Source organism: Balaenoptera musculus, chromosome 17 (genome assembly GCF_009873245.2).
Source record: "Balaenoptera musculus isolate JJ_BM4_2016_0621 chromosome 17, mBalMus1.pri.v3, whole genome shotgun sequence".
Classification (NCBI taxonomy): Eukaryota; Metazoa; Chordata; class Mammalia; order Artiodactyla; family Balaenopteridae; genus Balaenoptera; species Balaenoptera musculus.
In genome coordinates this window covers 67388953-67413376 of record NC_045801.1, presented here as the reverse complement: position 1 = coordinate 67413376, position 24424 = coordinate 67388953, and the positions used below count along the sequence as shown (strand labels likewise).

The window sequence follows — 24424 nt, the reverse complement described above, 5'->3', positions numbered from 1 at the left end:
CCCGGCCGTGCGAGGCCAGAGCCGCGGGGCGCGGTGCGCAGGTCCCGGGCGGGAGCCCCATCCCCCGGGAGGGAGTGGCCTCGGCACAGCCCCCCGTCTCCCGCGCCCGACTCCCGGCGGGCGCCCCCTCCTCCGCCCCCGCCCCGGCCTCTCCCCGGCGCGTAAAGTCGCCCGGCCCACCTCGGACCCGGCGGAGGCGGCAACTTTCCCTGCCGGCCGCGCGGGGCCGGGGCAGCGGCGGGCGCGCGGGGCAGCGGCGGGCGGCACGGCGCCCACCATGAGCGACGAGAGCCGCGGGGACGGCCGCGCCGAGAGCGCCCGGGACCTGGAGAAGCAGCTCCGCCTGCGCGTGTGCGTGCTCAGCGAGCTGCAGAAGACCGAGCGCGACTACGTGGGCACGCTGGAGTTCCTGGTGTCGGTGAGGGGCTCTCGGCGACGCGGGGCGCGGGCGGCGCGCGCGGCATTGTCTGCGCGGGGGCCGGGGACCCGTCCGGGCATCGCGGGCGCCCGAATCCGCGCGCCGACGCTGGGTCCCCGGTGGGGAGAGGGGAAGTTTTAATGCCTGGAGACGCGCCGAGGGGCCGGGGCGAAAAGTTAGCTCGCGTGGGAGAAGGCTCTGGTTCAGGGAATCCCTGCTGCCCCGTCTCTCCTCACTCTTCTCTACCCCCCTCCCTGGTCTGCTCGAGTGCGTTGTGTAATTTTTTTTTTTTTTTTTTCCTTGTCTTCCCGGGGATTTTGTTTGAAGACTCTGGCAGGGTGGTTAAAGTCTGTCTGCTACATTCAGGTACCTAGAGGTAAAAAAAAATATCCAGATTCTTCTGGAGCTTGAGTTCATTATTCAGATGACATGGCAGTGAAGTCCCTTTAGTTATAATAATCTTTGGAGCATAGGATTCTGGTGGGGGGTACGGAGGGCAGCGGGGTTATGATCTCCAGCAGCTGTTGGATATGAAAGCCACGTGCAGTGCTCACCGCAGCCTCGTCCTACTGTCTGCTCCCCCCACACCCCAACCCGGGGTTTAAATCTGCTGTTTAAATCCCCCGCCGCCGTGGGTTCAGCTCCCGGGTCCCGTGTTCACACTGAGCCCAGGAAAGCGGTAGAATAAAACTCCCATCCAGCAACTTCAGGATTTCGTAGAACTGGCAGGAACTTTGTTTCAGAGTTTCAGCTTGAGTCCCTGGGGGTCTGCATTGAAAATGTTTCATTCATGTTAGGGCCAGGAGGGGCAAAACTGAGTGAAGGAAACTTCTTAGACGTCGCTCAAAAGTTGAAGTTTTTTCTGTTCACTGCTGCAAAGACAGAATTTGAGGGTTGGCTCCTCTCCACCCAGATGCGCGGGAGAGCATCATTCAGAGACTGAGGACCTTTAGCCTTTGCTAAAATCTCCCTCAAATCTTCTGACCTCCTCTTTCCACCACCCTATTCCCTACCCCCTTGGTCTTAAGGGGAATGTCTCAAAGGCCAGACTTCCTGCTCAGCTTTCTAAAAGAGGTAAGCTATCTGCTGAAAATCATGAAATTCACTCCTTGGCTCTGGCAAGAAGGAAAGAACACTGTCTCGAGGGATATGAGATGATGCACAGGTTGATGTCTCAAATTAAAATCAATATACTTGAGCCCCCAGGGGCCACGTTCTTTGGAAATGTATGGGTATTTGAGAATATACTGGTAATTGTGATAAATAGAATTGTTGTACACTTCCATGCAGCAATGTCAAAAAAGCATGTTTTTAAGGAAATTTGACTTTTCATAGCTTCAAATTTGGCTTTCATGAAACTTTGTTGGTGACCGAGTCCTTTGGCTTTTGAAGAATCTGAGTAACTCTTCAAGTTGCATTAGTTACTCCTTTCAGGAGGTGTATGAAAAAATACTGAGCAAAAAAGTCCTAATTTACAGAAATAGACAGCTAATCTAACCTACCTTAAAAACCAATTTGTTGATCTTTATTTAAAACATCAGTTTTTCCTCTAATCTTAACACCTGATTATTAAGATTGATAGTGTAATTCTGTATAGAGTTAAGTCAGAAATTATGGGAGGTATAAAATAAATTGCATTTTACTCTTTACAAGAAGATCGTTTTATGATTTCATTCTTCTTATCTCATTCAGAAATTATGGACTCTTCCACTTTTCCTTTTCTTTATTTGATATTTTTTATGTACACATTCACACACACACAAACAGTAATTGGCCTGAAAGTCTTCCAAAACAAAGGTTAACGCTGACTTCCTTTTAGTTTTATAAACATTCAAAGTCTAAGATCTACTTATAATACATTATTAGATTTTCTTTTTTGGGTATTATTTATAGGAACATTTCATTCTCACCTATTTTATGTGGTTACCTTCAGTTGATGTAGTCAATCTAGTTTTAATTTTATCCTGAACTGATATGTACCAAGAGCTTTAAAAATATTCAAACCCTTTTGCCTGGTAATTCCTTTTCTAGGAATCCATCCTAAGGGAATGGTCAGAAATGCAGACAAACAAAAGAAGTTATTAAAAAAAAAAAAAACCTGTAGTATTAAATAAGTGCAGTGGTAGATTTGCTGCAAAAATTGGATAATGAATTCCTAAGTCACATTTAAATATTTGTTAGCTTAGTCATTGTTTTTGATTTCTTTTTTTTTTTTTATTTTTATTTATTTATTTATTTATTTATGGCTGTGTTGGGTCTTCGTTTTCTGTGCGAGGGCTTTGTCTAGTTGCGGCAAGTGGGGGCCACTCTTCATCGCGGTGCGCGGGCCTCTCACTGTCGCAGCCTCTCTTGTTGCGGAGCACAGGCTCCAGACGCGCAGGCTCAGTAGTTGTGGCTCACGGGCCTAGTTGCTCCGCGGCATGTGGGATCCTCCCAGACCAGGGCTCGAACCCGTGTCCCCTGCATTGGCAGGCAGACTCAACCACTGCGCCACCAGGGAAACCCTGTTTTTGATTTCTGCCAGTGCTTCAAGTCATCAGCATGGGTGAAGGTAATTCTTATCTTTATTACAGAGATGAAAAAACATATTTTTGGTTTTACCGAGAACATATTTTTACTTACAGGCCCATAAAGAAGCAAACAATTTGTATTATTGCTCTTGATTAAATGATCATATGGCCTGGGGGAAAACTTTTTTTTTTTAATAAGATGCTTTCTCTTCTCATTTCCAACTTTTGGCCTTTTAAAGAGAGAGCACCTCCCCCCTCATCCCCCGACCCCCAGATACTCCATGAACATTGCCTTTTTCTTCCCCCAGATGTATCAGTATGTATGATCTATATGCACCTTCTCTCTAGTCACCACTCAGGCACACACTTCTAGATTGAACAAGGCTCTGACCTTGAAGCTGCTGTCATTTATAGTGGTGCACTCTTCCCATGGGGTGCCAGGCTTTCTCAGGCCTCCTGTGCGGTATGCAGGATCTTAATTCTCCGACCAGGGATCAAATCCGTGTCCCCTGCATTGGAAGCTTGGAGTCTTAACCACTGGACCTCCAGGGAAGTCCCTCAGGCCTCTTCTTCTGCTCCTCTGTAGCGCTTAGCAACCTGCTGGATTCCTACTGGCATTTCAAGGCTCTTCATCTCCTTCAGTAGAACTTTCATGATCCCGTCCTCCCTCCTGCCCAGGCTGGAGTGCTCACTGCTTGGTACCCACTCTTCCCTGTAGTCCCTGCTTCCATGGCATCAAAGTAGGCATAGGCAGGATTTGTCTACTTCTGTCTCATTCTTCTAGAATGGAAGCTTCTTGAGGACAGGGCCACATTTTACTCGCCTGTGTTTCCCTGGACTTTTTGTACAGTGCTTGTGACACTGTAAGTACTCAAGAAATGCTTACTGAACGAAGGAATGGAGGAATCAGCGAATTCGTCCATCTTCTAAACCTCGCACCCATTTTTAAGGACAGTTCCTCAATGATCCGTAAATTTCTGGTTTTGTTTTTTTTCCATTGGGTCTATATAGACAGTGGAAGTTACTTAAGTTTCACTCAGGCACATATGTATTATGTAATAAGAAGCTTAAATTAAACATGTAGTACCTGCATAGAGCCTGTGCTCCGCAACAAGAGAAGCCACCACAGTGAGAAGCCCACGTACCGCAACGAAGAGTAGCCCCTGCTTGCCGCAACTAGAGAAAAGCCTGCACGCAGCAGCGAAGACCCAACGCAGCCAAAAATGAATAAATAAAATAAATAAATTTATTAAAAAAAAAGAGAAACATGATTTAAATCCGGCATCGAGGTATTAAAGACATTGTAACGCACTATTATTTCAGTTCATTGTAGTCTAAATTTTCATTTGGGACCATGGATATTATCTGGATTCATTATTTTTAGGTCGTAGATAAAATGGTAGTGATGGAATTTGTTTGAATTTATGTTCTTGTTTTGCTTGGGAAATGAAATTCTGTGCTTCATTAGGGTACTCCAAAACATTTTTTTTCAAAAAAATGCTTTTATGGACCTGATTTCTGGTATTTGATGTCCAGAGTCTGGACAGTCGTAGGTGGTAACTGGTTTTCTGGAGAAAGGACAAACCAGGGCCGATTTCAAGGGTGCATCTTATACAGTTGCAGAGCGCTACCCACTCTGAAGGACCTCGAGCTTAGTTTGGTGCTCTGCCATCACCGTCTTGGAATTCTTGCTAATTTTATCTTTGAACTTGGGCTTTGCAAGTGAGGTCCAGTGGGACAACGGGGTGTGAGCAGAGCAGATACACAAAAGAAAAAAAAACAGCTTTACACCTCAGTACCTTTAATAGCACTTTCTGTCTTGCCTTTTGAATAAAAGATCTCACGTTTGAATTTTGCAGCAGGCCTGGAAAATTGTGTAGACACATTTCACTGTGGCAAGTGGCGTTAAGGCAGGGTGATAGTATAATTTTTGTTTAAACTGGGACACTTCTGAGGGTGCAAGGGTGTACTATTAATAATTACACAGGGAAACAGATGTAAACTGGGATTGTTCCTGACAGATCAGAAAGCACAGTTATTCCCCGTTGTAGGCACATTAAGACAAACTTTGAGCTATGTGTCTTGTCGTAAGCAAAAAATTTAGAAATTTGTGACCTGTCTGAGCTTTGACCTCAGATACCCCAGAATCTTGAGTCCTGTCTCTAATTGCTATACAGAGCCACAGATGTTGGCCATGCCAAGTGTCTGATTTTTGTCTCTATTATATTCTCCTCTGCCCTTTTTCTGTGTCTCTGAGTCTCTGCTTCTTCTCTGTGTGTTTCCCTTTGGTCAGTTTGGTCCTTCCCATGGTAATCTTGGCTTCAAGACAGTGACAGCAGGTTGCATTCTATGTGACGACAGCCAGAGTTAGTACGGTGCTTTACAGTGTATACTGAGCAACTGCATATTTCTTATCTGACTTGGCTTAATGTTTGTGCATCTCTTAGCTCTTTCAGATGGTGCTCCTGAGAGCTTCTGGGTTCTGGGGTCTGGCTTCAGGGGCCCTCACAAAAGGTCGGAGGTGCTGAATTGTGTGGCTTCAGGCTGTCCACCGTGGCATCTCCTAGCATAGCCCCACCTTCTTCTGATTTGTGTTATTGTTAAAACAGTTAGAAAATCCCCTCCTCTGGATGGTAAACTCTGAGAGAACAGGGATGCATTTACTTCCTCTGTACGCTTTTCTTGGCCTCATCAGGGTGCTTTGTAAATAGCAGGTGCTCAAGAAAACAAACAGACAAATAAAGCAGGAGCAAACAAAGGGGTTTGAATGAATCTGAAAACAGCTTCCTTCAGTCATGATCCAACATTTCTAGAGAAAGATAAATAGATTCAACACATTATGCTTAGGCTTATGTTATGGGTTGATCTCTATCCCCCTCAAAGTCATACATTGCCGTTCGAACCTTCAGTATCCAGATAATCACAGTGCCGTGTGGGAGGTGAAATGGTAGAGTAATAAGCAAAGTGTCAGGGAGGCATCAAGGGACTCCCTCAGCCTGGGGTCAAGGGAAGTTTGGGGAAGAGGTGATAATAGAGCTGGCTCCTGAGGGACGAGGAGGAATGTGCCAGACTCGGAAGAGAATGATGCATCCTGAGAGAGCAAGCGCGTTGAGGGTGACCATGGTACGGCAGGCCGGGGGTGCTGGCTATGCCCTGACATGCTCCGGATGCTGAAACAGTCTCATTAATGGGGATAAACCCTTCTGTATGCTTTTTGGCTCTTGGCAGGAGATAAAGTAAGTTCAGGCCAGTTTGAGAAGAGTTCCATTCTTAAGAATTCTGACTTCAACTAAAGCCAATGGGAAATCAGTTGTGAGGGGACGCTTGCTCTCTTATTAATAATAAACAAGTCTGAGGGCTTCCCTGGTGGTGCAGTGGTTGAGAATCCGCCTGCCAATGCAGGGGACACGGGTTCGAGCCCTGGTCTGGGAAGATCCCACATGCCGCGGAGCAACTAAGCCTGTGCACCACAACTACTGAGCCTGCGCTCTAGAGCCGCAAGCCACAACTACTGAGCCCGCGTGCCACAGCTACTGAAGCCTGCGTGCCTAGAGCCCATGCTCAACAACAAGAGAAGCCACTGCAATGAGAAGCCCGCGCACCACAACGAAGAGTCGCCCCCGCTCGCCGCAACCAGAGAAGAGCCTACGCGCAGCAACAAAGACCCAATGCAGCCAAAAAAATAATAATTATAATAAACAAGTCTGAGACCTCCAAGGTTGGCACTGGGAAGGTGGTCTCTCATGGGAAGAAGTTACCAGGCCAAGATTCCCTGAATCTGTGTCTTTGAATTTGGCCTTGGGATTCCTTCTGCTTGTTCTCTATTTCCGCCACCTCCCTGGCCCTCAGCCTACACTGCTTATTTGGTAATCCACACAAGAATGCAGAGAAGACCTTTTCTTGCTCGTCTTAATCTGGGACAGGTTATAACCTTCAAAAAGTTGTTACTGTTTACTAAAGGAGAGCACAGACCAGTAATCCCGGAAACGACACAAAGCATAAACATAGTCTAGTTTGTGTAACACAGATTTCTGCTCCTACCAAAGTGATCTTGCTCTCAGGGTCTGCAGACCCTGCCCTATTTTTATCCTAAGCCTTAAGACAGCTCCTGTTTGATCCCCCTGACTGGGCACTACTCCTGGGCTGACTTGACTGGGTTCTTTTTTTCTAGTCGTTAGCCTGAATGTGTATTCATGAGGGTGGTGTCAGGAAGCAGCCCTTAAGATGCCTTGACTCTTGTAGTAAACATACTGTGAATTAAATGGGGCTCTTGCATAATTCTGATTTTTGGAGTGTTAATCATGTGGCTAGAACTGACTTCTCTGTACAGAGGGATGTGTCTTTAGTCTTAAGGTTTCATCTGCATAGTTATACCATATTATAATTTGACGACATTAAAATGAGTAGTCTTTATTGAGATTAGTTATGTTTCTTGGCAAGAGAATTCTGTCAACAGGGTTGAGGAGCAAAAGTTGAAGTCTGGTTACCCATTAGGAGTTTCTGCCATTTCACTGGTCCAGGTAAGAATTGTGGAATGTTTGATCTAAGGTAGAAGCTATGATGAAGATAAAGAACTAAACCCAAAGAAAACTCAAACAAAATCAAACCAAACCACAAAATGTCAAACACCCAACAACCACGAGACATTTCTTGGGTAGAACCTTTAGTATTTACATTCACTCAGAAGTGGAGGTTTAAGTAGAATGGAGAACATTAGGGTGGCCCCTAGTTTGAAGATAGGATGGGGCGTGTCATTAATTCAGAAATGGAATGCAAGGGGAAGAACAGTGTGGAGAGGAGGAGAAGAGTGAATTTGGTATTCAACTTGCTGAGCTGCAAATTCTGCTGTGATTTTTGAAGATAATAATGTGGAACTTAAGCAAGAATTTAGAGATCTACAAAGTATTGATAACTAATCATATATGTTGAAGCCATCAGGTAGATGAGATGGGAGCAATTCAAGGAAGAAAACATGCTAACCAAGAGTAGGATGTAGGGAGCTGATAGTTAAAGTTTAAGGGAAGAGGAGAGTACACTGGTGACTTGAACTGAGCTGTCAAAGGTTGAAGCAAAGAACCAGGAGAGAGTGATCTCCTGAAAGCCAAGGAAGGATCTAGTTGCCAGAGGAAAGGTTTCTTTCAACTCTCGGAGCTTTACAGAAGTAGGTAGTGTGAAGACTGAAGAGGTCACTGGATTTGGCAATTAGAACATCATTAGGGTTTTGGCTTCAGGAGCATGTGTGAGCAGAAGCCTAAGAATGAGCTGGAAGACATGACCTGAGTGGAAGCTGAGGAGATGAAGACGAATGGAAAAGCTGTTCAAGGAGGTTGGTGATAAATGCAAGGGGAGAAATAGGTTATTAACATAAAGGGATAAATTTTGTCTAGGGATGTTTGAGGGAGATGAGTATAGCCAAGGAGAAGGAGACGACAGATAAAAACAGGGAACTAAAGCAGCTATAGCAGAGCATTGTGGAAGTCAAATGAATCTTCTGGTAAATCAAGAGTCCCCGTGGTACTGGGAGGCAAGGAAGGCACTTGGTATGTTCCGTGGTATGCCATGGAACATACCCACAGCAAAATGTCATGACAGAGCCTAAGAACAAGCAAGCTGTCTCTCATGTATTTTTAAAATTCCGCTTCTTCTTTAGAGCTTTCGGAGGCTACTGGGATGGCCTTTGCATCTCCCTGTGACAACTCACCAGCAGTTCTCTCTCCTGCATTGGGACAGTGGGGTGAAGTGCACGGTATAGAGCATGGGTTTAGGTTAGGGGGCCTGATGACCCAGGGTTAAAGTCTTGGCACTGAAATTTACAAACAGTGTAGCTTTGGGCACCTCACCTAGCCTCTTTATGCCTCCTTGCATATTTGGAAAACACATTTGATACTGTCTCACAGGGCTGGCCTAAAGTTAAATCACCTTCTGTAGGTGAACTGTGAAGTGTGAAATGTGACTTTTTAAAATGCAACATACAAATTTAGAAGTCAGAAGAGGGAAGTAAGTTCCCCTGATTTATTATTACCTCTATTATGACTAGGTTCAAATCTTGGAAATAATGACATAATCATTTTTGAAAATCATGATACAAATTGTATAAAATTTATGCATTACATTTAATGCGCATAACAATCATTGTGCACACTTTTAAAAAAGAAACACTGGTTTATCTGACAACATTTTAGTCTGATTACATTTTTTCTTATTACTTGTCTTTTGAGTGTTCTTTTACTCCATACCTGGCATTATATTTTAATACCAAATAAGATTGTTATGCTTGAGTTTTGGGTATAATCTATTTGACCTAAAAAGAGTTGTTCTTGTTTTTATTAATTCTTTAAAAATCTTACTTTAATAATAATAATAATAATAATAATTTAATAATATTTACTTTTCATAACAGATGCATTTTTATTATTCTCAACTTAGTAAATGTTTCTTTGCTTGAAAGTGTGGTTGGGTCACTTTTCCAATGGTTTTGAGTGAAATCATTCAAATCCTGACACATCTAATAAAAACTTTTTTTTCCTAATTTTTCCCCATTCTCATGAACTATTGCATTTGATCCGTGAGTTCAGTGATTGTGATTTTAAGAAAATTGATACGTTGAGGTTCTGATATTTAAACACTTCTGATTAGTATAGATGATTTCAGACTTTGAATCTGTGAATAATTTGTTTTTTAATTCTATCCTTGCCATATAGCTAAGTATAGTGTACAAAAAAGGACCTATCTCATTGGAGAATATCTAAGCCCAAGGACATTATGTTCTGTCATTAATGCTAAACGCATATTTTCCATGAAAAGGCAAGCCCTTCATTTGAAAAGGTTAAACGGTATATAATACTTAAGAAATGACTCCAGCTGGTTAAATTTAGAATACTGATATGAAACTATTTTCTGAGTTTATAGCAAAAATCTAGCAATATAGAGTATGAATGGGTAAGCATTTTTATTCAGTTTAAAGCTTCATTTCTCTAAGAAGTTCACATGAGGTTTGATATCTATGTTTGACTTTGCTTTGCCACATTTGTGATTTTAATTATCTATTTAACTTGTCTTCTTGCCAGGAGGAGAGGCTTTATAGATGGTGACACATTTTCAGTGGTTGTGCAAGAAACATTGATGTTTTCCTTCAGTGCCTTGTAATGCCTCAACTTGGCCTTAGTTTCTTGCTCCCTTGGATTCTCGTTTTTTTCTTATTTGAGACTATTGCCCCAAAGAAAGAAATCTTAGGATTCCAAAAATGACATCTCACATTCCAAAGTTTTATTTCTGTTAGTAGCACAAGGGGAAGAGCTATGGAGAGACATTATTTTCACCTAAATGTTAGTCCCACACCCACACATTGCAAGATTATTTTAATAACTCATTATTTTCTCAGAGGTGAAATTATGAGTAAAGGGGACTTCCATTTTATATACTGTATATCTATGTCATGTTTGACTACTTTGTATAACTTTAATATATATAGAAATATTTTTTATTTATATATTTTACATTTCACACATTTTCTGGAATATTCTAGATACACCTTTATCTCAATTTTTCTTGTCCCTCTTAATAATGAGATCTCTGGCAGAGACATCTAATTACCTCCAATATCCGTTATTTTTTTCTTCTGTAGTTATAAAAGTTTTAGCATGATTGTCCATCTTAAGACTACATTTCCCAGCCTCCCTTGCAGTTAAGTGTGGGCATGTGTCCTGGTTCTGGACAGTGGGTTGTGAGCAGAAGCAGCATGAGTAACTTCTAAGGTGTTCTTTTATAACAAAAGAATATGCACTCTTCCCCTTCTCCCTGGCTGGTATGAGGTGGTGATGGCAGGTGATGGGGCAGCCATTTTGGACCATGAAATAGAAATCACATGTTGAGGATGACAGAGGGACAAAAGAGTCCGTTTCTTTATTAAAGAAATCTAACCTGTAGCCTAGCAAAAATGGGCCTATAAGATAAATCAGTATTTATTGTGTCTAACTCTGTCCTAGTCATTTTTTTGAGACTTCACATTTTGCTTCCAAATTCTTACTGATTTATGCAAATTATTAACAAATTAGCAAACTTTAATATATTTTTTTGCCTTTGTCTTGTCAGAGTAATCTTAATATTTAAAATTTATTTGTAGTTTTTCTTTAATGAATCTTCTCTAGCTCAGCAATGATTTCCCAGGATTATGGTAAAACTCTGCTCTCTTCTTTTCTACTGGTATATTTTAGTTTTTTTCTTTAGAAAAAGAACAGTTTTTTTTTTTAAGCTTGTACTTATAATTCTTTTTCCCGAAAGCCAGAATTTTTGTGTTTATTATATATATTTATAAGGATGTTTGTTCAGCTGCTTTCTCTGAGGCCAAACAACAGTAGTTTAAACAACACAGAAGGCTGGTTTGTGAATATGGAAGCGGTATGTAATCAACATGCCTTTTTTGCATCCTCTCTTGGCGCTCTGGTTATTTAATTTTTCAATACTGTTGCCCAACAGTGTCCAGGGGAGTGAGCAGCTCAGCTCCATCAAGTCCTTCAGAGACCTCCGGTCCTTCTATCTTATTGCTCCACCGTCCCCTAGGACCGACTAAATCAGAGTCTGTAGGACAGAGAGCCAGTATTTTATGTAGTTTCTCCAGGTGGTTCCAGTGTGCAAAGAAGGCTCTGGGAACTAACACACTAGGGTGTTATTTTTGTCCATATGGTTGAAGTTGGCTTGCCAGAACCACTTTCACGTTTCAGCCCCAGAGGGACTGATACTTGCACTGTCATCCCCTTGGCCAGAACATGACACGGCTGAATCAGCCGCAAGGGAGGCCGGGAAATGTAGTGTCTAGTTGGGCAGCCATGTGTACAGCTGAGATGGGAGTTTTATACTAAAATTAAGAAGTGGAGAATTCATACTGAGAGGCAAAGACCTTTGCCTGACCTTTGCCTGACCTTTTCGGAGTCAGTGATACTTTAGGCTCATTCCTCAGAAAATCACTTATATCAATTCTTGGATTCCTTTACTGTAAGAACGTATTGTACTAAAATACCATTTGGATTATTTCATCCTAAAATGATATATTCTTGCCCATATAGAAGTCCGTTTCATATTTTATATATGTATCTCTTTACATATGTTTGTAAGGGTTCCCTAAAGGTCCCCCCTCCCCAATTGGCCTTGACTACAGGAAGAATTTGAGAGATTTGGAGATTTTGTGTGATTTAAAAAATTTTCGGAAGTCTCCCCCCGACAAAAAAAAAAGTCCCAGGATAATCTGGAAATCATCATTTATTCTGTGTTTGTTTCGTGTCAGGCACTGCATATTCCTGTGTAACTCACAACTCCCTTCAAGGCTTATATCCTTGTAACTCACACTTGAGGACACCCTGGTGAGCTCCTAAGTGGGAGAGTGGGGATTCTGAGCAGATCCATTGTGTTGCTGGTGATTCGCTAGCCTGGGCATTTCTAGATGGTGGAAGCAGTGTGACTAATCAGGACTACGAAAACCAAGGCAGGTGTTGGGACCGGGACACAGAACTTGTTGACTCCGGAGGTACACAGACTAAAAGACAGGAAGGAACAGTAGTTCGTTTCAGGCAAACCTTCAAGAGCAAACGAGCAACAGAAGCTCACTGTCAATCCAAGACGGGTCAGAGCCAGGCAAGCACTCAGGAGCCCGAGATTACCCAGAAGTCAGGAGTTTCCCTCACAGATTACCCAGAAGTCAGGAGTTTCCCTCACCGAAATGAGGAAATGCAATGACCTTTAAAAAATAGACAACTCTAGCTCTCGCATTGGTAATGTACATCATTACTGAGACTAGTTTCAGTTTAATTGAATTCCTTTTGGGTCAGTTGGGATCGCTATGTGCTTATTTACTTAGTACTTCACAGCAGGTTTGAAGCTGTTAAATATAAATAGCGTTAAATATAGCTCATGTTTATTCCATATATGATTAAATCATAAAATATTTGAGACAAGTGTCAATTTTACACACACACACCCCTTCTAGTCTCCAAAGTGTATGTACTGCTTGGCATTCAATGGATATTGTATAGCTCACATTGATAGAAAGCATTAATGTAATTTAAATACAAATGAAGTGAATCCCCAGAGTTAAATGATCATTATTCCTGGAGTGTTTGTTTGCCAAGCCTACTTCTTTGATGGGTTGGATGAGGGAGGGTAACTGGCATTCAGGTAGTCACAGAATGAAGTTTGATAGATAGGCCCTGTTATTTAGATAGGGGCATTTTCCTTAGTTTCTACCAAGGACAGTTGGTACAACCATATAATTGTATAATCTTAGAGAACAACCGTATAATTGTATAATCTTAGAGTCCACATAATTAGTACAACCATATAATTGTATAATCTTAGAGTCCAAAAGGGAATCATGCTATGGATGGATGAGTATAGTTTTCTACTGAAATATGAGAAATTGACATTTCTCCTGTACATTTTTCAGTGAGCTAATAATCCTCACATATAAATTGTACCTTCTCTGTATGGTGAAATTTTTTGAGAGTAGCAGATATTCTTTGGGATTTACTTCCCTTTTTTTTAGTTTGTACTTAAGGGTGACCTAGCTATAAGGAACGTGATCAGTTGGACTGTCAGAAAATTTGAGAGTTAGGTTGATACTTGAATGGATTCTTAATTTTAAACATAGACATTTCTATAGTTGAGGATTTAGGTCAGATTCAACTTTCGTGGCATTAGGAAAATATAAGCAAACGTTAGGAGAGATCCAGATAGTCAGCCAGGATGTTTGAATAAATTTTTTAAAAAGGAAAATCTGCTAACAAGATTTAAAGAAAAAAATAGCTTTATTCTATTGTATTATATATCCTCCCTACAAATTATCTTCCAGCCTGCCAGAATTCAAATTCAACTCTATGATATTGTAGTATTTCTTTAGTATTTAATGTCTAAGTGAAATTTGCAGTAATTTTTAAATAAATACAGAACTAAAAAATCTATTAAAAAGTACCACAGGAAATAGTATGGAGGTTTCGCAAAAACTAAAAATGGAACTACTATATGACCCAGAAATTCCACTCCTGGGTATATATCCAACAAAACCCAAAACACTAATTTGAAAAGATTCACGCACCCCAATGTTCATGGCAGCATTATCGACAATTGCCAAGATATGGAAGCAACCTAAATGTCCATCAACAGATGAATGGATAAAGAAGAGGTGGTACATATATTCAGTGGAATATTACTTGGCCATAAAAAGGAATTAAATTTTGCCATTTGCAACAACATGGATGGACTTGGAGGGCATTATGCTAAGTGAAATAAAGTCAGACAGAGAAAGACAAATACTGTATGATATCACTTATATGTGGAATCTAAAAATACAACAAACTAGTGAATATAACAAAAAGGAAGCAGACTCACAGATATAGAGAACAAATTATTGGTTACCAGTGGGGAGAGGGAAGGGGGAGGGGCAATAAAGGGGTAGGGGAGTAAGAGGTATAAACTATTAGGTATAATATAAGCTACAAGGATATATTATACAACATGGGGAATATAGCCAGTATTTTATAATAACTGTAAATGGAGTATAACTTTTAAAAACTGTGAATCACTGTATTGTACACCTGTAACTTACATAATGTTGTATAGCACCATACTTCAATAAATGACATTCAGAATATTCTAAAAAAAAATAGAACAGCAGAGGATGGAATCAGTGATTTTTTTTATTCATTTACAAAACCAACTTGTTTAATTTGCGAAAAACCTTATTTTCAGCATAGTATAGTTTATGTGTGAGGTCAATTTAAATAATAGCTCTAATATGATAAGCCTTATGATTTATCCTCTCCAATAATTGTTTTAAAAAACATAGAGTCTAGATATTTTGATTTTTAATGTTCCAGGGACTATTTATTGAGCAACTACTGTGTGCCAGTCACTGTTCTTGGTTCAGGAGATACATCATTGACAAGAATTAAAAATTCCTGATTTCATGGGACTCCCAATCAATCCAGGAGATACAAGAGACATGAGTAAAATGTGTAATATATTAGTTACTCTAAATGGCAAGGAGAGTGAATGAAGCAGGTGGGGAATACAAATCTGTGTGTGTTTTGATATTTTATATAGGATGAAAATGCAGGAATCCACTACTTTAATATTTCTTTCTGTAAGTCTAAAAATGTTTATTTATTTAATTATTTATTTTTTAACATCTTTATTGGAGTATAATTGCTTTACAATGGTGTGTTAGTTTCTACTTTATAACAAAGTGAATAAGCTATACATATACATATATCCCCATATCTCCTCCCCCTTGCATCTCCCTCCCACCCTCCCTATCCCACCCCTCTAGGTGGTCACAAAGCACCGAGCTGATCTCCCTGTGCTATGCAGCTGCTTCCCACTAGCTATCTATTTTACATTTGGTAGTATCTATAAGTCCATGCCACTTTCTAACTTCGTCCCAGCTTACCCTTCCCCCTCCCTGTGTCCTCAAGTCCATTCACTACGTCTGTGTCTTTATTCCTGTCCTGCCCCTAGGTTCTTCAGAACCATCTTTTTTTTTTTTCAGATTCCATATATATGTGTTAGCATACTGTATTTGTTTTTCTCTTTCTGACTTACTTCACTCTGTATGACAGACTCTAGGTCCATCCACCTAACTACAAATAACTCAATTTTGTTTCCTTTATGGCTGAGTAATATTCCATTGTATATATGTGCCACATCTTCTTTATCCATTCATCTGTTGATGGACACTTAGGTTGCTTCCATGTCCTGGCTATTCTAAATAGAGCTGCAATGAACATTGGGGTACATGACTCTTTTTCAGTTATGGTTTTCTCTGGGTATATGCCCAGTAGTGGGATTGCTGGGTCGTATGGTAGTTCTATTTTTAGTTTTTTAAGGAATCTCCGTACTGTTCTCCATAGTGGCTGTATCAATTTACATTCCCACCAACAGTGCAAGAGGGTTCCCTTTTCTCCACACCCTCTCCAGCATTTATTGTTTACAGATTTTTTGATGATGGCCATTCTGACTGGTGTGAGGTGATACCTCATTGTAGTTTTGATTTGCATTTCTGTAGTGATTAGTGATGTTGAGCATTTTTCCATGTGTTTGTTGGCAATCTGTATATCTTCTTTGGAGAAATGTCTATTTAGGTCTTCTGCCATTTTTGGATTGGGTTGTTTGATTTTTTGCTATTGAGTTGCATGAGCTGCTTTTAAATTTTGGAGGTTAATCTTTTGTCAGTTGCTTCATTTGCAAATATTTTCTTCCATTCTGAGGGTTATCTTTTTGTCTTGTTTATGGTTTCTGTTGCTATGCAAAAGCTTTCAAGTTTCATTAGGTCCCATTTGTTTATTTTTGTTTTTATTTCCTTTCCTCTAGGAGGTGGGTCAAAAAGGATCTTGCTGTGATTTATGTCAGAGAGTGTTCTGCCTATGTTTTCCACTAAGAGTTTGATAGTGTCTGGCCTTACATTTAGGTCTTTAATCCATTTTGAGTTTATTTCTGTGTATGGGGTAAGGGAGTGTTCTGATTTCATTCATTTACATGTAGCTGTCCAGTTTTCCCAACAGCACTTATTGAAGAGGCTGTCTTTTCTCCATCGTATATTCTTGCCTCCTTTATCAAAAATAAGGTGATGATATGTGCATGGGTTTATCTCTGGGCTTTCTATCCTGTTCCATTGATCTATATTTCTGTTTTTGTGCCAGTACCATACTGTCTTGATTACTGTAGCTTTGTAGTAGAGTCTGAAGTCCGGGAGCCTGATTCCTCCAGCTCCGTTTTTCTTTCTCAAGATTGCTTTGGCTATTCGGGGTCTTTTGTGCTTCCATGCAAATTGTGAAATTTTTTGTTCTAGTTCTGTGAAAAATGCCATTGGTTGTTTGATAGGGATTGCATTGAATCTGTAGATTGCTTTGGGTAGTATAGTCATTTTCACAGTGTTGATTCCTCCAATCCAAGAACATGGTATATCTCTCCATCTGTTTGTATCATCTTTAATTTCTTTCATCAGTGTCTTATAGTTTTCTGCATACAGGTCTTCTGTCTCCTTGGGTAGGTTTATTCCTAGGTATTTTATTCTTTTTGTTGCAATGGTAAATGGGAGTGTTTCTTTGATTTCTCTTTCAGATTTTTCATCATTAGTGTATAGGAATGCAAGAGATTTCTGTGCATTAATTTTGTATCCTGCAACTTTACCAAATTCATTGATTAGCTCTAGTCGTTTTCTGGTAGCATCTTTAGGATTCTCTATGTATAGTATCATGTCATCTGCAAACAGTGACAGCTTTACTTCTTCTTTTCCAATTTGGATTCCTTTTATTTTTCTTCTCTGATTGCTGTGGCTAAAACTTCCAGAACTATGTTGAATACTAGTGGTGAGAGTGGACAACCTTGTCTTGTTCCTGATCTTAGTGGAAATGGTTTGTTTTTCACCATTGAGAACGATGTTGGCTGTGGGTTTTTCATATATGGCCTTTATTATGTTGAGGTAAGTTCCCTCTATGCCTACTTTCTGGAGGGTTTTTATCATAAATGGGTGTTGGATTTTGTCAAAAGCTTTTTCTGCATCTATTGAGATGATCATATGGTTTTTCTCCTTCAATTTGTTGATATGGTTTATCACATTGATTGATTTGCATATATTGAAGAGTCCTTGCATTCCTGGAATAAATCCCACTTGGTCATGGTGTATGATCCTTTTAATGTGCTGTTGGATTCTGTTTGCTAGTATTTTGTTGAGGATTTTTGCATCTGTGTTCATCAGTGATATTGGCCTGTAGTTTTCTTTCTTTGTGACATCTTTGTCTGGTTTTGGTATCAGGGTGATGGTGGCCTCATAGAATGAGTTTGGGAGTGTTCCTCTGCTATATTTTGGAAGAGTTTGAGAAGGATAGGTGTTAGCTCTTCTCTAAATGTTTGATAGAATTCGCCTGTGAAGCCATCTGGTCCTGGGCTTTGTTTGTTGGAAGATTTTTAATTACAGTCTCAATTTCAGTGCTTGTGATTGGTCTGTTCATATTTTCTATTTCTTCCGGGTTCAGTCTTGGAAGGTTGTGCTTTTCTAAGAATTTCTCTATTTCTTCCAGGTTGTCCATTTTATTGGCATAGAGTTGCTTGTAGTAATCTCTCATGATCCTTTATATTTCTGTGGTGTCAGTTGTTACTTCTCCTTTTTCATTTCTAATTCTATTGATTTGAGTCTTCTCCCTGTTTTTCTTGATGAGTCTGGCTAATGGTTTATAAACTGTGTTTATCTTCTCAAAGAACCAGCTTTTAGTTTTATTGATCTTTGCTATTGCTTCCTTCATTTCTTTTTCATTTATTTCTGATCTGATCTCTATGATTTCTTTCCTTCTGCTACCTGTGGAGTTTTTTTGTTTTTCTTTCTCTAATTGCTTTAGGTGTAAGGTTAGGTTGTTTATTTGAAATGTTTCTTTTTTCTTGAGGTAGGATTGTATTGCTATAAACTTCCCTCTTAGAACTACTTTTGCTGCATCCCATAGGTTTTGGGTCATTGTGTTTTCATTGTCATTTGTTTCTAGGTATTTTTGATTTCCTCTTTGATTTCTTCAGTGATCTCTTGTTTATTTAGTAGTGTATTGTTAGCCTCCATGGGCTTGTATTTTTTACAGGTTTTTTCCTGTAATTGATATCTAGTCTCATAGCGTTGTGGTCAGAAAAGATACTTGATATGATTTCAATTTTCTTAAATTTACCAAGGGTTTATTTGTGACCCAAGATATGATCTATCCTGGAAAATGTTCCATGAGCACTTGAGAAGAAAGTGTATTCTGGTCTTTTTGGATGGAATGTCCTATAAATATCGATTATGTCCAACTTGTTTAATGTATCATTTAAAGCTTGTGTTTCCTTATTTATTTTCATTTTGGATGATCTGTCCATTGGTGAAAGTGGGGTGTTAAAGTCCCCTACTATGAGTGTGTTACTGTCAATTTCTCCTTTTATGGCTGTTAGCATTTGCCTTATGTATTGAGATGCCCCTATGTTGGGTGCATAAATATTTATAATTGTTATATCTTCTTCTTGGATTGATCCCTTGATCATTATGTAGTGTCCTTCTTTAAAAATATTTCAAAATAACTTTTATTTACTGTTAACCTTAATAGGCAATATTCAAGAGCAAAGTGTTAATCAGATCACTTGTTTTAACTCCTCAATATAATTATAGTTTAGTGGTGAAATTCCACCCAGTTATACATTGCTAATAGAGTTATCAGAACAGAATAGCAAAAGCATGGTGACTCGAAGACTTAAGGGTTTAACTGGGTAATTTTTTGCTGTCATTGTTCAGTACCCTAACTTTAATATAATAAACATTTGTTTTTTGGAGGTGCAAACTCAAAATGTGCTCCCTCACTGTGTGACGTATCCATATCGCTGAGGAGCTGATTTTGTAGAGTGTTTGCCAATAGGTTTTCAGGTCCTGGCAGCTTGGCGTCTGGTGGGAACTGCAGCCAGTGTTAGAATACAGCATTGGTGGGAAGCTGGTGCTGTGTGCAGTGCTCCACTGGCCGAGAATCTTCTGCTGGAAAGGAAGTATCTTTAGCTCCGAGTGAATGGAGGCATGGATGGGGGCTGGGGGGCTGGAGATCTTGAATGCACAGCATGATCTGAAGTCAGTTTTCTAACCCTTACCTTAGATGACCTCAGATGTGTTAAAAGCTAAGGTAGGAAGTCCTTTCCATACATTTTTCTGACAAAAGGTCTTTTCCTGAGAGGGACTAGGAAGGTAAGGAGTGTACCTGGCAACCCTCACCCCTCCTTGTTCCCATGGTGTTGTCTCCCTGGTGGCCTTCTAGAAGGACTCCCTTGAGCAGTGTGGACAGCTGATGCAGATCCTTACTGGCCTATGAAGTGTCAGTGGGAACCACTGCCAGAGGCTGGGAGAGTGGGAGGTCACTTGAGGACTGTGGAAAATATTCCCTTTCTCCTCAGCATCCTGGGACCTTGTTTCTTGCCGCGTTGTCAAGAGAGTTGGGAGCTCAGATTCTGATCCTGATTTTTTTCTTCAGGGTTCATTCTAGAAATGATATTTTTGAATCAGCCTTTGTGGGGCTTCATTCTTTAGTTCCCTGAAATCCGTAGCTTGAAGGAAGGGAAATAGATTTATTACTATCGTCATTACCAACTTCAGAATAGAAACTGGTGAATAATTATACTCGACTTCACAGAAGTGTAACTGGAGGGAAGGGATTGAGCTGGCTGGATTTTTTTGATAAGGTTGTGTGCTTTCCTCTTCCGTTTCTCTTTGGAGACCATTCTATGGCTAATACATCATAAAAGTTAAAAGGAAGTGCAAACACAATGACCACAGAAAGTGTAAACCTTTTCCATTCACTTCTTTGTGCTATTTGTGAATTGTCTGCCTAATTGTTTCAAAGTGAGGAAAAACTTGGGGTTCTTATCTCTCCGTTATCAGTGGCACTGGTTTTGTGAGTGTGGGGTGATACTGACAAAACTGGGACTCAGTCCGCCTTAACGGTAACAGCCTTTGTAGCAAACTAACCACAAGAGTGTGTACAAAGTATAGGCAACGGGCTTAAAGGCAAGTAGATTTGTCTAATGATGCAATGCAAGATACAGTGCCTGGGAGGGAATCAGATATAGAACATCACGCTGTAACAATGTTCAGTCCCATCAGTAGCTCTGCCTTGGGGGCTTTGGGATTTTCTGCCCCTCCCTCTGCTCAGTGTCTCAGCCCTTGTCCAGGCCCTGAGTCCCAGAGTCCCAGAGTCCCAGAGTCCCAGGAGGAGGCCCTGAGCCCTGATGGCGCTCATTGATCAAGAGCACAGCGAACGCCGTGGGGGTGATCACTGGGAAGCGAGGCTGGATTTAGAATTTGGTCTAAGATAACATCTGGACAAGCCAGAGGGTCATGAAAGGAACTGGGGTCAAGGGTTAACACAGCTGAGGTCTCTGGACTCTGTGACACAGAGCCAAGGAAGCAGCCTCGGGGGATCTCAGCCACCTCTTACACTTGAGAAATGTAGTTCCTGCTGCTTGACCCCTTCCCACGCTGTCTGGTCATCCCCTACCCCTTGCCTTGCAGGATCCTCTGGCACTGAATCACAGGGTAGCTTCCACTATGGACTTTAGGCTTATGATGACTTCTGAGGGGCAGGTGATCCTATAATAATAAAGACTAGGACCAATTATTTGTAACCCAAGGAGAAGCCGATTATAACTGCTTTTATTAAACCTATTTCCTTAGGTGATGAGAATAATCATTGGAGCCAGTTGGTTTATAGTTGCTCCCTTGGTTCATTTTCCACCAAGGAAGTTTTATTAATGTTTTACGATTGTTGTGTAATTTAGAAGAATACTTACCAGCCACCAGGACCTTTCTTAATAAATCAAGTCTAGTCTAATCTAGAGACTGTGCCATTAGGAAAAGCTTGAAAACTTTCCTGACGACTTGTTTGAAAGTTGCTGTTTATTTCGGTCAGCAAGTTCAGTTTGCTGCCGTTGTGTAAACATTAGAAGGATTGCCTTTCAGTTCACTTACGGTCCCAGGTGGACACAGGTAGAATGGGTGGCTCCAGACAAAACGAACAGAGTTGGAGGATCTTTTGCCCATCATCTGAGCCTGACTCCGTCTTAATGCCCTGTAATTCAAGTTTCTGTAGTTCAATTTTTTCTAATTCCCAGCACCTTAAATTCTTCTTCTGCTTGATTGTTTATACTGTTGTGTTATTTGTTTAGAGATTCGGGAAGCTTGGAAAAAGAATGAGAGAAATGAGTCACCTCCATTTTGGGAGATACAGAGCAAAGTGGCTTTGTTGATCGACTTGATGGTGTATGTTTGAGTAGCAGTTGTTGAGAGTGAGGGTAACATCTGTTTCTTGAAATCCCAGTCTCCAAATTTCATGTAAAACAGTGTAAGACTCAGACACAATTTAGTCTTCAAACAGCCACCCCCCCCCCAAATCAAAACCAAAAATGAATTAAAAAACCCCAAACCTCAAACAAAAGCAATTCCTATTCGTAGGAAGAAATACTGTCATGATCATCAGCCTTTCAATGAAATGGGATTAACTATCCCAGTAAAAATAACAATACCCCTAATCTGTTTTCAGGCGTCTAGGTCTCTGATGGAACTAATTTACAAATGAAGGCTGGCATTTTACTTTGCAGTTCTCAGCCCCACCAGTCCCCTCCGGAGATTGGGTTGGGCTGCCAGTTTGGGAATATACACCAAAAATACTTGGAGTTAAGAGCGCTCACACTAGTAGCTACAAACTCATGTTTTCTTGATCAAGAAGTAATCGTCTTTTGTCTTTAGAGTAAGGGATGTGAAATCAAGAGAAAATTAGCCTTCTCTTCTGAGATGGTGAGCAGTTTGTGCCGAGCGTGAGGCTACTCACAGCCAGCTAGAGCCCTGGGAGTTAGGACAGAGCAGGGCCGCAGGGCCCGTTCCTCCTCCGCCGGCTGACACAGCTGGCCCTATCTGCAGTTACTTAGCAGTTATATTCTTATACTAATTTACCTAATGCAAACAGATTCTCTTTCATCTATCACTCTAGTAACAGAGCATAAAGGCCTGTGCTTTTGGGGTAGATTACACTTTGGATGGGAATCGTTGGAAAGGCCTCCTCATTCCATGGCTTTGCTTTTGTAGAACAGTGATTAAAATGGTCCCACTGAAAGATTGATGCAGGGGAGTAGTGAGTGATTAAGGTGGCCTGGGGTCAGATGGTAGATGGCATTGTGTGCAAGAAGGAGTAGCTCAGAACTAATTTAGTAGACAGCGAAGAGCTAGGGGGGGCTTTTGAGCAAGGGAGTCACAGAACTGAGCCTTGATCAGAGGCATCGGGCAGATTGGCTTTTAGCGATGGATGGCAGGAATGGCTCTACTGGGGGCAGGTGGGACTGGGAGAGTCCAACCCGTTACGCCCATCAAATGTTGGAAAGACTAAACCCCTGGAGAATATGATGATGGCCTTCCTCCCAACCAACTTAATTAGAATCTCGGAGTAGGGGGGGAGAGAGAGTGGAGAGTCAGTAATCAGTAGTTTTACAAAGCTCCCTACCTGATCCTAATGTGCAGGTAAGGTTGAGAAATACAGGGAAATGAATAAATGGCATTAGCATACGTATCAATCAAGATTGAGATAAGTAATGTTTTTCCAATGCCCCTAAAAAGGTGATCAGTATGGAGTAAGTTGTGGGCTTGCTTCCTTGGAAAGTGACAGAGCTCTGAGATGACAAAGAGGAAAACAGAATGATTTGAGAATTGGAGGGCATTTGTGGAGTAGTTTAAAAAGCATCACTAGAAAGAAAGACATTATTGAATTGGTCAAAATGATCAGGAATGAGAAGAGTGACCAGTCATGGGCCAGAACAGGCTTTTTCTGCAGTTTAGGGATTTTCTGATTCTCCCCTTCAGCATGGATGCTATTGACAAAAAATTAATCAATAGTCAATCTAAGAAAGAAATGGAAAATTTTATTTGAGCCAAACTGAGGATTATAACCCAGGAGACAGAGCCTCAGAGAGTTCTGAGAACTTCCAAAGAGGTAAGGGGGGAGGTCAGTATATATGTGATTTCGGCGAAGGGGGTACCTGCGGTCAGGCACACACCTTGGTAGAAAGTTGCTGCTACTCACGAGGAACAGCCATCTCAGTTGATGATTTTAGTGCTTTTCTAAGTATGGGAAGTTGCCAGAAGCCAGGTGCATAAAACATTTCTCCTGAAAACATCCAGGTATCCGAGGGCCTGTTCTGCCAATTTTTCCACAGCACAGGTGCCTCATCCTGATCTTCGCCCTGAATTCTTTGCAGCGTGTGCTGTATGTCAGCAACTGCAGTGGCTGATGATGTCATTCTTGTAGAGCTGGGTGGTGGGCAACATGCTTTATTTCACAATCCCTTCCCTCTCAGTCTTAATTTTGACCAAGGTTTGGGAGGTATTTCTTGACCAGTTTGTCCCATGGTGCTAGGAATGCTAATTCCCAGGTCAGGCGAGGATTTTGTTGATGGGCCACTCAGTGTGCTGTTACTGGACTTGGACATGTCAGTAGTAGCCAGAAGCCTCTAGACCGCCTGTCATACTAGTCTGTTATGGTCCTGGAAATGGTTCCCTCTTGTTGCTTCTTCCCAAATCTAGAGTTACAGTACCACAGTCATTGATCTTATAGGACGATATATTTGGTCAGTTGTTTCAAGTTGCCTAATCATCATTAATTTTATCTGAAACTCAGTCACACATTTGGTAATGCAAGAAACAATAATCTTGTAAAATCGGCAGAATATAAGTAGTACAGTTAGTAACATAAATAAACTCTTGAGTAAGTTTTCAAGCTAAGAACTTCCACTATCTCACCAGGTCATCTGACCCAGTCTGTTCTGCACCAATCACTGTCTTTAAGGGACATGATATATTGGCATTGTACATAAGGTTTCCCAAAGATGTCTGCACGTATGGGGTGAGTGGTGGCTCACCGTGACCCCTTACAGGATTGAGAAACGAGTGTCATCTTCTAAGGAGTTACATGGC

General features: G+C 41.0%; 1 protein-coding gene across 5 annotated transcripts in view; it reads left to right on the top strand.

The window, feature by feature from the left end:
* The first annotated feature begins 209 nt into the window (after positions 1–209).
* The window catches only part of PREX2 (phosphatidylinositol-3,4,5-trisphosphate dependent Rac exchange factor 2), a 287018-nt gene continuing 262803 nt past the window's right edge, over positions 210–24424 (top strand). For 4 of the 5 annotated variants that reach the window (XM_036830768.1, XM_036830770.1, XM_036830769.1 and 1 more), the window contains exon 1: positions 278–418. In XM_036830768.1, the coding sequence (XP_036686663.1) occupies positions 278–418 (141 nt within the window). Of the gene's footprint in view, positions 419–24424 lie in introns of all 5 variants that reach the window. The other variant, XM_036830767.1, reaches the window with a different exon arrangement.